Raw genomic sequence first — 14160 nt, forward strand, 5'->3', positions numbered from 1 at the left:
GCATATGTCTCTTCCTCATTGCATATGATAAGTATCTATCGTGTTATATTCAATTGCCTATGGACAATCTTTCTCATTGTCTACAAAAGCTCTCACTAAAAAAATAACTTCTATTACCTCGCAAAGTACTTCTAGTTTTATTCTCGCAAATCAGTTCTATACTTGTTCTAGGTAAAGCAAATACTAGTGTGCGTAGAGTTGTATCAGTGGTCGATAGAACTTGAAGAGAATATGAATTCTACCTTTAGCTTCTCATTGTGTTTGACACTCTTATTTATCCAAAAAGCCACAATTGAACCCCTATACTTGTGAGTTATCAAGGAGGCCACCGGTTGTTGTGAAGTTTAGATCGGTCATGGGTCACCAAGCGCTGCCACACCGCGAGCCGTTGCCGCAGACGCATGCCCTTGTTGCGGAACGACAACCGCCTCGCTGATTTTTACGACCCACTTCTCAAGATCCGGTCGCCAAGCGACTAGATCATCGAGCCTGGCGGAGTTGGCCCGGATCGCGTTGGCGTTGCTACGCAGCTCGACGCAGAACTCCTCCATGGAGGATGTGATCTTGTCCAAATAGTCCTTGATGGAAAGATCCATCGCCTCGAGTTGGAGATGACATTGCCGCAGTCTACGGGTCTCCATGAATTACGCTAGATCGATCTAGGAAAGGTTGGTGTATAGCCTTTGATACCATATGTGAGGTACCAGATGGAGTACTCCCGATCTATTACACTTGCTCGCAAAATTTGGGATTGAATATCTCAGTTACAGGTATGAACCAGGGACTGCAGAAATGTGGAATCGAAGTAGGTGAGAGAGGAGCAGCCGAGCCGTTGCCGTGTGACTCGATTCCTTTACCATCTTGTTTTTTAGGCAATCCTTTACCATCTTCTGTGGGATGGGGTAAGTAGGGGCAACCGATGGGCCGAGCCTCGCCTACACCCAGTCTGGCCCAACCACTGTCGTGTTGGGCTTGTGGAGACGTGTTGGATGTGGCGCTGGTGGTGAGCTGGGAGGGTCACCGTCAAGTGAGGCCACCATGTCAGGGATGCTTACATTAATTTGTGCTCCCACCGTAGAGAAATATAAGATCATTTAGATCGCTAATAAAGAAACATAAGATTGTTTAGATACAAAGGGAGTAGCTTACAAAAAAAAAATCCACCTGGCATACTGCATGGCTTCTGTTAGAGTAAGCAAATCTTTGTTGATGGAGAGACTGAGACTGGGTGCCCTACAAATTAATCATGACACAGCGATACCCTACAAATTAATGATGACACAGCGATATGCTGCGTCTGGATTTATTTTTGACAGGCATATCATATCCGACTGAAGAAAAAAATATCCCATGCATTCTTGTCTCTAGGTATTCAGGCAACAGTCGTACCAACCAACCACTGCCAGCTTTCATAGCCCATCTATCCAATCCACACTTGCAGATAGGCAGCTATTGATCCAGTTGACTTGTCATTTCTTGTAATTAGGATGGGCGTACCATCTGTGAGCTAGCACCACTTAATCATCACTAATTGGTTAACTTCAAATTGACCAAGTTGATGATTGTCTTTCTACCAAACCTACAGCCTACCTAATAATGTAATAACAAGATGACAAGTCCGGCATATGTATTGTCAGTAGTAAATGGTTTTGCATGAGAGCGTCGAAACAGCAGCCATTGGGTAGCAAAAACAACCAGCTGCCTGCACGATTTGAGCCATTGGGGGCAGCAGAGCAGACAGCACGTGCATCTTTCCCTCCATGTGTACTTGTATGAGCATAGTATCTTGCTTGTGCACTCAACAAAGTGGTGTGGGCAGCTTTATTCTCCCAAGCGAAAGAAAGAAAAATGATCAGAAAAGCCAAAGCGCTAATCACTAGCATTTGTTCCCTGATGAGAAAGAAGATGGCCTGCCTGCTTGCTTCCATGCCAAGCCACAGCCACAGCCACAGTGGATGAGAATACGTCGCTGAGCACCACTCGACAAGTCGATACTGTTCTGAACTCAAGCAAAAACTTTCTTATCCCAAAGTAGTAGGTGTGCTGTGCTGTAACAGTTGTATGAATGCAGTGCATGGGTGACGTGAAACCCTGAACCGAATGCCATTTGCAGTAGTGGGGACGTAGTCGATAATAGATTCGCCCAACCGCATCTCTGCTTGCTTGATCCCACGAGCAAACACGTTTTGCTCAAGATTATTATTCGGAAGCAGAGCAGTCAACAAAGGCACAGGACACCAGTGCCGGCCGACGTCTCCTTCGGTATCTCTCTCTCTCTGTCGTCCCCGTCCAACTCGCATTTTCCCAGCACTAGTAGTACTTGTAAGCAGCGCCAGGAGTATTGTACGTACGAATCAATCAGAGGCGAGCGAGGCCGGTCCGCCCCCCTGCGCCTCCCCACGCCACTGATTTTTCCTCGCCGTCGAATCTTTCTCCTGCTCTTCACCGGTCAGGATCACGCCGTTTTTGTCACCTTGCTCCCCCCCGATCCTCCCTGCTCCGCCCTGGTTTCTCTGGAATTCTTCCCTCCATCCGTTCCATCGTATGGCTGGCCGATGGGGTGGAGTTGCTGCCTTGCTCCCTTCTCTTGATATCTCTCTCACTCTCAGGCCATAGCCGTACGCATAGTTCCTCATCAAGATTCAGGACGAGAGGCGAGGCGAGGCGAGATGGGCTGGGCTCTGCCTCTGCTCCGCGTCGTCTGCCTCTGCAGCCTTCTGGCGGTCGCTCGCCCGGCCAGGCCGGCCAACGTCTCCATCGGCGCCCTCTTCACCTTCGACTCCGTCATCGGGAGGTCCGCCAGGGCCGCCATCGACCTCGCCGTCGCCGACGTCAACCGCGACGCCAGAGTCCTCAGGGGGACGCACCTCAGCCTAGTCGCGCAGGACACCAAGTGCAGCGGCTTCGTCGGCACCATCCAAGGTACTGTAGTAGCTACTCTCGTCGTCGTCTTCTTCTTCTTCTTCTTCTTGCCAAAATAAAAAATAATAATTCCTCCTACAGTTCTAATACCCCCAAAATATTTGCTGCGATCAGATTAGCAAATACTAGTCGTCACCACGAACTTTGATTCCTCAATTAGTTTTGTCGTTAGAGATTCCTAATATCCCTCCGCGAGTTGTTGTTGGCCTGTATGCATCCACTTTCTTTTTCCGAAATTTGGTTTGCTTCTCCTTCTCTCTCTCCTCATTCAGTTGACTCTCGTGGAGGTGGAGGTGGAGCCTGCCTACTGCCACATGAACTTTGCATGACGATTTTTTTGAAATAATAATCATAATCTGTTTTTTCTTGACAACGGATTAGTCGGAGAATACCCTGTTCCGTGCCATCGCCATTGAACATTTTTCTTGACAACGTGTATTGATTTTGGATTAAAGACCATTTCGCCTTTAGTATCTTGTTATAAATGACTACGTACAGTAGTACTGTAATTAATCAACCATGGTAGAAGAGCATAGCAGTTGAGTTGACACTGACCTGTGTTGGTGTTGGTGTTGGCGCTGCAGCGCTGCAGCTAATGGAGAAGAAGGTGGTGGCGGTGGTGGGGCCGCAGTCGTCGGGGATCGCCCACGTGGTGTCGCACGTAGTCAACGAGCTCCACGTCCCGCTGCTCTCCTTCGCCGCCACCGACCCGGCGCTCGCCTCCGCCCAGTACCCCTACTTCGTCCGCGCAGCCCGCGGCGACGACTCCTCCCAGATGGCCGCCGTCGCCGACATCGTCACCTACTATGGCTGGAGGGAGGTCACCGTCATCTACGTCGACAACGACTACGGCCGCGGCGGCGTCGACGCCCTCGGCGACGCGCTCGAGGCCCAGCGCGCCAAGGTCTCCTTCAAGGCGCCCTTCCCTCCGGACGCCGACCAAGCCGCCATCGCCGACCTGCTCGTGCGGGTCACCATGATGGAGTCCCGCGTCTGCGTCGTCCACGTCAACCCGGACTCCGGCCTCGCCGTCTTCGCCGCCGCGCGCTCCCTCGGCATGATGGCCTCCGGCTACGTCTGGATCGCCACCGACTGGCTCGCCGCCGCCCTCGACTCCACGCGGCCGCCCAATCCCAGGGCGATGAGCCTCGTGCAGGGCGTGGTCACGCTCCGCCAGCACACCCCGGACTCCGGCGCCAAGACGTCGCTCACCTCCAGATTCGCCGCCGCCCAGCTGAACCGGACCGCCACCCTGAACGCCTTCGGGCTCGCCGCGTACGACGCCGTGTGGATGGCGGCCCGCGCCATCGACGAGTTCCTGGAGGACGGGGGGAACGTCACCTTCTCGGTCGACCCGAGGTTGCAGCAGGAGGTGAACGGGAGCAGCACGCTCCGGCTGGACACGCTCAGAGTGTTCGACCAGGGGGAGCAGCTGCTGCAGAAGGTGATGCTCGCCAACTTCACCGGCGTCACCGGCGGCGTGCGGTTCTCCGCGGACGGCAGGAGCCTGGCCGACCCCGCCTACGAGGTCCTCAACGTCGGTGGCACGGGCGTCCGGCGGGTCGGCTACTGGTCAAACCACTCGCATCTGTCCGTCGCCGCGCCCACTCCGCTCCGAATCAAAACTAACAGCAGCCAGCAGCAGCAGGAGCAGCGGCTGTACAGCGTGATCTGGCCTGGGGAGACGACATCGCCGCCGCGCGGGTGGGTGTTCCCGAACAACGGCCGTCCGCTGAGGATCGGCGTGCCGTACAGGACGACGCAGAAGCAGTTCGTGTCCAAGGACAGCGGCCCCGACGGCGCCAGCGGGTACTGCATCGACGTGTTCAAGGCCGCCGTGGCACTGCTCCCGTACCCTGTCCCCGTGTCCTTCATCCTCTTCGGCGACGGCGTCAAGAACCCCAGCTACAGCGACCTCGTGAACAAGGTGGCCAACAATGTGTTCGACGCGGCGGTGGGCGACGTGTCCATCGTGACGAACCGGACGCGGGTGGTGGACTTCACGCAGCCGTACGTGGAGTCCGGGCTGGTGATCGTGTCGCCGGTCAAGGAGAAGAGCTCCAACGCGTGGGCCTTCCTCAAGCCCTTCACGCTGGGCATGTGGGCCGTCACCGGCGCCTTCTTCCTCTTCGTCGGCGCCGTCGTCTGGATTCTCGAGCACCGCTTCAACCCGGAGTTCCGCGGATCCCCACGCGAGCAGCTCGTCACCATTTTCTGGTTCAGCTTCTCAACAATGTTCTTCGCGCACAGTAAGCTATATGCTATCTGGCTTGTGCTTGTTCCTTCCCAAGAGATGAAGCTTGGATAAATCAATGGTGGTTCAATCATTTGCAGGGGAGAACACTGTGAGCTCTCTGGGTCGTTTCGTGCTCATCATCTGGCTGTTCGTGGTGCTCATCATCAACTCGAGCTACACGGCGAGCCTGACGTCCATCCTGACGGTGCAGCAGCTGTCGACGGGGATCCAGGGGCTGGACGGCCTCCTCGCCAGCGCCGACCCCATCGGCTACCAGGTTGGGTCCTTCGCCAAGAGCTACATGATGCAGGAGCTCAACGTGCCGGAGTCCCGGCTCAAGGAACTTGCCATCGACGACTACGCCGCCAGCCTCCAGCTCGGCCCGCGCAACGGCGGCGTCGCTGCGATCGTGGACGAGCTGCCCTACGTCGACCTCTTCCTCTCCACCAACTGCCAGTTCAAGACCGTGGGACAAGAATTCACCAAGAGCGGATGGGGATTCGTAAGATCCAAACTAAAATTCTGCATTTCTTCCCATTAATGGCTCTGTTTTGTTGCTGAATGGATGCATCATATCAGGCTTTCCAGCGGGACTCGCCTCTGGCGGTGGACCTGTCGACGGCGATCCTGACGCTGTCGGAGAACGGCGACCTGCAGCGGATCCACGACAAGTGGCTCAACCCGGGGCAGTGCGACTCGTCGCAGGGCGGCGACGTGGCGGCCGACAGGCTCAACCTCAGCAGCTTCTGGGGACTCTTCCTCATCTCCGGCGTCGCCTGCTTCATTGCATTGGTCATCTTCTTCACCAGGATACTGTGCCAGTACGGCAAGTACAACCAGGGCGATGACGAAGGTGGAACGCCGCCGGAGGACTGCCCGGTGCGGCGGCCGGAGCGGCTGAGGAGCATCAGGGATCTGATAACGTTCGTGGACATGAAGGAGGAGGAGGCCAAGAGGGCCATCAAAAGGAAGTCGAGCGACGACCGCCGGGACAGGTCCATCGCCAGCTCCGCCGGGGCATCCTCCTTCTCCGCATCCACGGTGTAGCCAGCTTCTTTCTTCTCTGGTCGGATGCATGGATGGATTTCTAACAGCATAGATCGATTGACGATGACGTCGATTTGACAAGCTGCACTCCACAGTAAGCTAAGCTTGGTGCAGCTGCTGAGATGACACTGTAATAGTGTAATTAGGCAATGATCAAATGATGATATACATACAACAGTACTACCAAGTTGGAGATGGCATAGGTAGATTAGATTAACTCCTACTACTACAATACTTTAATTTGTGGAGGAGAAGGGAGACATTTTTTCTATACAGAAAAAGGGCCACAGTTGAAGTTTTTTTTTTCTTTCTAATATGCAACTCAATAGGAATGGTAAAAAAAAAGGCGATCAACAGTGCTTGAATTCAAGCGTAATGTGCTGAAACCAAACAAAAATTTAAGTTGATCTAGTGAAAAATTATCTGAAATCTCATGGTGCATGCATTTGTTTTACAAAGAAACCTGGTCATCTTTATAGAACTAGAAGGGATGGCGCGCTCCGTCGTGCCAGGAGATACGAGTGTAGTGATACATACTCCTTCCGTCCCAAAATATAAGAACGTTTTTGATACTAGTGTAGTGTTAAAAACGTTGTTATATTGTGGAACAGAGGGAGTATGTCTTATTGCGAGTCCTAACTCATGTTCACCCATGGTCGTGTTGTGTATGACCCAACAATGGGCGATTTTCATTCGTCGATTTAGGTGGTGTTTGGTTCTCTAGTCCTAGGACTTTTTCTAGTCCCAACTAAAAAGTCCCTAGTCCCTAAAAAATCCCTCATTATTTGTTTTCAGAGACTAAAAAGTTCCTAATCCCTTTCTAGAGGTTATTAAATGACCATGTTGCCTCTAGTATATAGAAAAATAACAATCAAACAATACCATGGGATGGCGGGTCAATGGGTGCATGGAGGGGCATTGTTGGAAAAGTCCCAAAAAGTCCCAAAAAGACTCTCCTTGAGAGTCTTCTTTATTTAGTCCCAAATGCCTAATTTAGTCCCTAAAAAGTCCCTCCTGTTTGGTAAAAAAGTCTCTAAGAGGGATTTTTTCTAGTCCCTACACAAAAAAGTCTGTGGAAACAAACACCCCCTCATTGTTTTCGTTTTCTACTGTTTTCTTTCGGTCTATTTAGGGTCTAGAGTTTTTTTCACCTTTTTCTCTAATTTCATTTGCCCTTTTTTTTTCTTTTTCCTTTGTGTGGTTTCCTTTTACATAATATAAACTCATTTTTAAAATATTTTCTTATTTATTTTTCTTTTCTACTTTATTTTCCTGTTCATCACTTATAAATATATTTCTATTTCTTAACATATACTCCCTCCGGTCCTTTTTATTCTGCATATTAGAATTCTCTGAAGTCAAATTTCACAAAGTTTGACCGTATTTATATGAAAAAATATGAACATCTGCCATGCTAAAGTTATACAATATAAAACTTTAAGTCATGACACATCTATTGGTATTGATTTTAGATTGTGAATGTTGATACTTTTTTCTATAAAGTTGGTCAAACTTTACGAGGCTTGACTTTAGTCAAATCTTGTATGCGAACTAAAAAGGACCGGAGGGAGTACATGGTTCTTTGTTTGTGTTTGTTGTGTTTAAAAATGATCATTGCATATTTCAAGAATCTTCATAGTGTTCAAAAAGGAAAATGTTCATTGTGTATTTAAAAATATGTTTTGGGAATATTAAAAAAATAGTCTATCATTCATTTTCAACGATGTTTATTGTGTCTACAAAAAATGCTCATTATGTATTACAAAAAGATTCATCATACATAAAAAAAGTTCACTGACAATTTTAAAAAGATCATCTGGTATTTAAAAATATTCACCGTGTATTTAAAAACAACTCATTGTTACTTTGAGATTCATTCGGGCCAGACTCATTGTTACTTTGAGATTCATTCGGGCCAGGAATCAGATGCAGCCCAGACAACTAAATAGGCCAATTTTTTTAGGGTAACTAGGCCGAACTCCATCGTTTCAATAACTCACGATTGAGTTGAGACGATAGATTTGGGACACACCTAAGGATTGTTGTTGAGACACATGATGAAGTTGAATAAGTACATTCCCTAAAAAAAGAAGTTGAATAAGTACAATGAAAAATTACAATTGACACACATACTGGAGTTGAATAAGTACAATGAAAAATAACTATGCTTATTTTTTAGGGACATATGCATTTGTTTTATGATTCGTCAAAGTTTTATAGGGTAATATCATTCGTAAAAAAAGAGATAAATATCATTCGTCAATTGTGTTGTGTGTGCATACTGTTGGGCGGACTCGTGAGCACACCCAGGCTGCACCCAGGGACGGACTGCCCGGACGGATTCTTTCTACTCGCTTCAAAGGAAACCAGAGCCCAGAGGCAGGCAGGCTGTGCTTTCTTTCCCAAAAAAACAACCCAGGATGCGCTTTCCTCAAAAAAAGTTGGTAGCCTACCTTTTCTATTTGAACCCTATTATCTGGCGTCCCTCAGCCAGGAGAACGCCAGGAGGAGGTCCCGGGACGGACCCCATTGGGCCACAGGCCTAGTTTAACTTTTTTTTTCAGAGAAAAATGCCATCAACAAAAAAAAGACCCAAAAATTGCCATGAACTAACTTATGCAAAAAAATCAGGCTACTATAAAAAATGCAATCTCTCTAATTTATAAAATATACAAATGAGTATGATTAAAAAAGTTGAATTAACTAAATAAAAAAATGCCATGATAAAAAAGTTCCCATCTCTTAGTAAACAAAAAATGCCATCTAAAAAAATTAAAAAAATTCTTAATAATAAAATTGCCATCTCCTAATAATAAAAATGCCATCTCTTAATAAAAAATGTCATCTCTTAATAATAATAAATGTCGTCTCTTAAATAAAAAACTTCATCTCGCAATAACAAAATGACATCTCTTATAATAATAAAAACAATGTCATATCTTAATATAAAAATGCCATTTCTTATAGCAATATAAAAATGCCAACTCTTAATAATAAATGCTATCTCTTAATATAAAAATGACATCTCTTAAATAAATAAAAATGGCATCTCGCATAATAAATTAAAAATGCCATGTGACATCGTTTGAAAGTTTATAAAACTGTCATGCTGATTTTTTTTCCTAGAGAAAATGCTATCTGGTGAAAAAAGGAAGGGAGAGGTTGTGATTTGAACCCAGGCCTGCGCCAGGATTTAGTACTTTGAAATATGGTTCACTCGTGTTTTCTTTATGGCGAACAGGTTTGGGTATCAGACGTGGCTAGGATCATGCACTGGGATTCATGCAAACGAATCCGGCGGGAGATGGGAGGATCGCTGCTAAATCCCAGATAGCTGACATTCACCAATTATATGATTTCCGTTTTGGGGAGGGAGGGGGAGGGTTGTGAATCAACCAACCGGCTATGGCCTGTGCCGGTCGTGTGCGCACTACGATCGTGCGTTTCGCAGGCCTATGTGTTGGACACATGCCCAGTGGGTCTCATGTACGCGGCTCCCTCCCGCCTTATTTGGCCCTTTTTTAAATTTTACTTCCTTTTTGCCTAAAAAACTTCTTTCTTTCTTTTTTGACACTTAAACTTCATTTTGGGTCTCATGTACGCGGCTCCCTCCCGCCTTATTTGGCCCTTTTTTAAATTCTACTTTCTTTTTGGCCTAAAAAACTTCTTTCTTTCTTTTTTGACACTTAAACTTCATTTTATTTCTTACGGGACACTTTCATTCATTTTTTCATCCAGCGATGTTAAATAGCATGTACAAAGACAATTTTACCTCTGGCGTTGCAGCTTGATCCGCGGGAGCCCGCCATGACATGCATCCGGTTTCAGAGTCCTGACACTAGCCTCTTTCTCCTCTTCTGCTCCTCACCACGCCTGCGACCTGCAGTTGGCTTTTAAAACGCTAGACCAAATCATCCAGTTGCTCACGCACGTACTTGCAAAGCTAGCACAAGAAGCACGCTAGCTAGCACCTCCGTTGATTTTGCCTGGAACAGTGCACTGTGCACGCACGTCTAGCCGGTGCGTCACGAGTGCATACGCGACCGGTAGAAGCTAACTCTTAATCGATCGGATCGATTCGATTTTACTCTCGTAACTATCCTATTGATTCGTGTGTGTGTATGGGTAGTGATTGAGACATTGTTTTGGAACGACTTGATGGAGACAGAAGTACTTGTACTCCTGCTTCTCACAAATTGCAATCAGTTATTCTGTAACACACGTCACAATGCTATTTTCGTCAAACACACGTGGCATAAAACGTGTGCAGCAAATTGAGGTGCAAACTCAGCTCAGTCTAATTTATCAACCATAAAAAAATTACGGGAAATCATCCATAAGATTAATCTGAACAAATTTATACACTACAGTAAAGGCTGAATGGGTCGTCCTTGTTCCATTCATCATATTATTATTAGTCCCCCGCAATATTTTTTTGAGTAGTCATATAACTTTTTTTCATTTATTAATAACCTGGTCACAATCAACACTAGGGGTAAAATAATCTTTTTAGGCCAGACTTAACGCCATTACTAGCCAAAACTGACGAAAGTGTCACGTAGGGAACAAAATAAAGTTGATGTGTCAAAAAGGAAAGAAATAAGTTTTTTGGGTCTAAAAAGGACGCAAATTTTAAGAAAGGGCCAAATAAGGAATTCTCTCCCCGCTTATCCCTTCGCTGGAGAACGTCATCCACACGCGAATCACAGCGAACTTTCCCTTTCTCTCACGCGCTACCGCCCACTGCATACCACCGCGCCAAGGCAGCCGCTGCTGGGAACCTCGACGATCCCACGTGTGAGGCCTGCCGGCGACCGCCGCGCTGCAAGAGAGGATATGAGCTGCCGTGACTCTGAGGTGTGCGACGGTCATGACAATATGAGCTCGATGAACATGGCTGATGAGCGTTGCGATCTCGGGGCAACGGGTTTTGCATACTACGACTGTGGTAGTCGTGTGCTGGAAGCAGCGCCGTGGAGTGCTAGAAGCAGCATCATGGCATGCTGGAATCAGTCACCAAAAAGCTATGACTGTGGTGGCCGCGTGCTGGAATCGGCCACGAATGAAGTTCAGACCTTGGAGGCTGCGTGCTGGCATCGCCACCGACGAAGCTGCTACAATGGTGTCCGCGTGTTGTAACCAGCGTCACGACGTGTTGGAATCGCCACCGGCGAAGCTGCAACAGTGATGGCAGTGTACTGTAACCAGCGTCGCGATGTGCTGGAATCAACCACCTACGAAACTAGGACCTTGGTGGCTGCGTGGTGGAATCGGCCTCCGACGAAGCTATGACAATGGTGGTCGCATGTTGGAATGGGCCATCGGCGAAACTGCGACTGCCCGGGGAGGATGTTGAAAGCGTACAACGAGGATGTTGCAACCCCCCGACGGTGATGGGCGCCCTAGCCGACGATGCTACGATGACGACATCCGAATGCTGCAACCAGCCACCAGCGTGCTACAACTGACACCACCAGAGCTGCAACCAGCCACCAGGGGTGCTACGACCCACGTCGACTGATGGCACAACAAGGGCGTCGAGAAGGTACAATCGGCCACTGGCGTGCTACGAGGAGCTGTAACCAGCCACCGTGGCGTGCTACGACTCGCGACAGGATGCTACGACAGCGATGTCGGGTGGTGCAATCAGGATGTTGGGGGAGGGCGGAGCTACAAGCTCAGCGATGCGGTGCTTTGAGCTCGATGGCGGCGGGGATGGGGATGGAGGCTGCCGCGAAGCACAGTGTTGTACATGGCGAGCGTGAGGCACGGTGCGAGATTGGATGGCTACCTTTGGCCTATCATGTGGTGCTGAAGGCCACCGATCGAGTCCTTACGTCGGTCAACCGACGCAAAGCATTGCCTTTTTTTAGTTGGTACTCCTAGCTTTTTCTGTCAACTATGTGTTTTCCAACTAGTAAACTTTACTGGCTATGGCGCTTAGTAGATGAAGATGACGAGTTAGTATAGCATGCACGTGTGCCAGATTTTTGTTCCTTCCATTTGTCTAGTACCCCGTATATCTCCATGACTCCATGGGTTTTGATTCGGGTCCAACTCCAACAGGCTTTCTGCTGCATGGCTACATGTTTCCCGGAAAAAAAGTTATCGCTCTTTTGCTTAAGGGCTTGTTTGGTTTTAATAAGTCACCTGACTTATAAGTCAAATGACTTAAAATCAGTGATTTATAAGTCACGCCTGTTTGGTTATCACCTAACTTATAAGTCACCTGAGCACATCTTTCTATCTTGTTTTTTTTATGTAAAGGTGATGGGACCCATACAAAAAGGGTGATTTATAATTTTTAAGTTGGGGTGAAGCAACTTATGACTTATAAGTTGGGGTGACTTATAAATTGGGTCCTTTATTTAGAACCAAACAGGGCCTAACTTATCTTTCCTCCCATCCCATCCCATCCCGTCCATCCATGGATGGAAACCCCCCTCGTACGCGTGTCTTGAGTCCAGTTGAGTGCACGGCCTGCAAATAAGTGCCCATGTGCGCATCATCCATCCGGCGTTGATGTCAACGACACTTCACTGTAACCCCTCCGCCGCTCCACGTCCCGGTGCGCCTACCCTCTCCTCTCTCCGCCATTATGTAACACCATCACCAACCGCGCTCCCCCGGCCCGGCGGACCTCCATGCCATATTTCTTACTCCAACCCATTCTGCAACACTGCAATCTTCTTCTTCTTCTTCTTCTAGCTAGCCACCTTACGCGCAGCTACCTGGCTGGCTAACTTAGCTTCAAGTTCATAGTCCACACACACATACGTACGTTCGTCAAATGGAGGAATCCATCAGCTCGTCTAGGACCCCGGGTGCTTCAGCTTCAGTCTTGGACGGCGACGTCGACTGCTGCGCATCCGGGTCTGCGACCGCCGTGGCTTCCGACGACAGCGGCTGGACGGCCTACTTCATCGACGGCGACGACACCTGCCTGCAGTTGCACAACTCCCAAGAGGTGCCAGCGAAGAAGCCCCACGGCGCCCGCGCCTCCACTTCCACCTTGTCCACCGCCAGCAAGACCAAGGCCAAGGCGAAGAAGGCAGCAGGCACCGAGGAGAACACCAGGAAGAAGATGCCTCGTTTGGAACCAGCTGATGAAGACCCTCTCCAAGACACAGCCTGCTCCCCTGCAAACGCTAGCTATGCAACTCGTCAACTTCACCTGCAGGTAGCTTACTCCATTTATTTCTGCACTGCACTCACAAGTTAGGTTAATTCAATCGATCACTGATCAGGGTGTCCTCTCCCATGAACAAATCAATGTTGATGGTCTCTCTCAAATATTCATCAGTATGCTTTCATGGGCATGCAGGATGGCTGGCAAATTGCTGGCTGCGAGTGTGAGCAGAGATCATCGTCAGGGGCACCAGCAGCGCCGCAGTGGGTTGAGTACTGCAGGAGACGCCAATGGGATTCTTCTCGGGAGGGGCCGGATGCAGAAATTAAAGAGGTGTTGGCTTAGTCCTTGTTAAACTGTTGGTGGACCAGGGCAGACCAAAGACCAAACTGCTCACCACTGAATTGTGTACTTCTTCTACCTTAGTGCGTGTTTAATTGTTTATCCGCATGTTCTGCGACACTAATCTCATGCGTGCGTTGGGCCCAAAACCCCTGTTGTCATGTCCAATAACTAATAGTTATATATAGTTGCTGCTGTAGCTTGTACTACCAGTTTGACAAAGTTTGCTCTTATATCACGAGACGAAGAGAGTAGCGTCGATGAAAACTTTTTTCTGTAAGAAACTTTCAATTTATTTATCAACTGTCATGGTAGTATAGAAACCACTAAGTAAAATTTACATCCAGGTACGTAGACCACCTAGCGATGACTTCAAGCACTGGAGCGAGCAGAAGGAGCGTCGCCGTCATCGCCCCTCCCTCTTTGGAGCCGGGCAAACATTGTTATAGTAGACAGTCGGAAAATCATTGTGCTAAGATCTCAT

General features: G+C 48.5%; 2 protein-coding genes across 3 annotated transcripts; both read left to right on the forward strand.

Annotated features, from left to right (window-relative positions):
• Positions 1 to 2283: 2283 nt before the first annotated feature.
• Positions 2284 to 6505, forward strand: LOC119354661 (glutamate receptor 3.5-like). 2 transcript variants are annotated; one of them, XM_037621393.1, is made up of 5 exons: positions 2284 to 2448; positions 2610 to 2922; positions 3507 to 5171; positions 5257 to 5660; positions 5738 to 6505. In XM_037621393.1, exons 2-5 carry the CDS (start codon positions 2670 to 2672, stop codon positions 6203 to 6205), a joined length of 2790 nt encoding a protein of 929 aa, XP_037477290.1. In that variant the 5' UTR covers positions 2284 to 2448; positions 2610 to 2669; the 3' UTR covers positions 6206 to 6505. The 2 variants fall into 2 exon arrangements, with proteins under 2 accessions (XP_037477290.1, XP_037477289.1); XM_037621392.1 differs by having other exon boundaries at positions 2284 to 2922.
• Positions 6506 to 12735: 6230 nt separating this feature from the next.
• LOC119359391 lies at positions 12736 to 13866 on the forward strand. The gene is made up of 2 exons (XM_037625602.1): positions 12736 to 13385; positions 13530 to 13866. Exons 1-2 carry the CDS (start codon positions 12996 to 12998, stop codon positions 13677 to 13679), a joined length of 540 nt encoding a protein of 179 aa, XP_037481499.1. The 5' UTR covers positions 12736 to 12995; the 3' UTR covers positions 13680 to 13866.
• Positions 13867 to 14160: the final 294 nt, after the last annotated feature.

The sequence above is a fragment of the Triticum dicoccoides genome, chromosome 2A (genome assembly GCF_002162155.2).
Source record: "Triticum dicoccoides isolate Atlit2015 ecotype Zavitan chromosome 2A, WEW_v2.0, whole genome shotgun sequence".
Classification (NCBI taxonomy): domain Eukaryota; kingdom Viridiplantae; phylum Streptophyta; class Magnoliopsida; order Poales; family Poaceae; genus Triticum; species Triticum dicoccoides.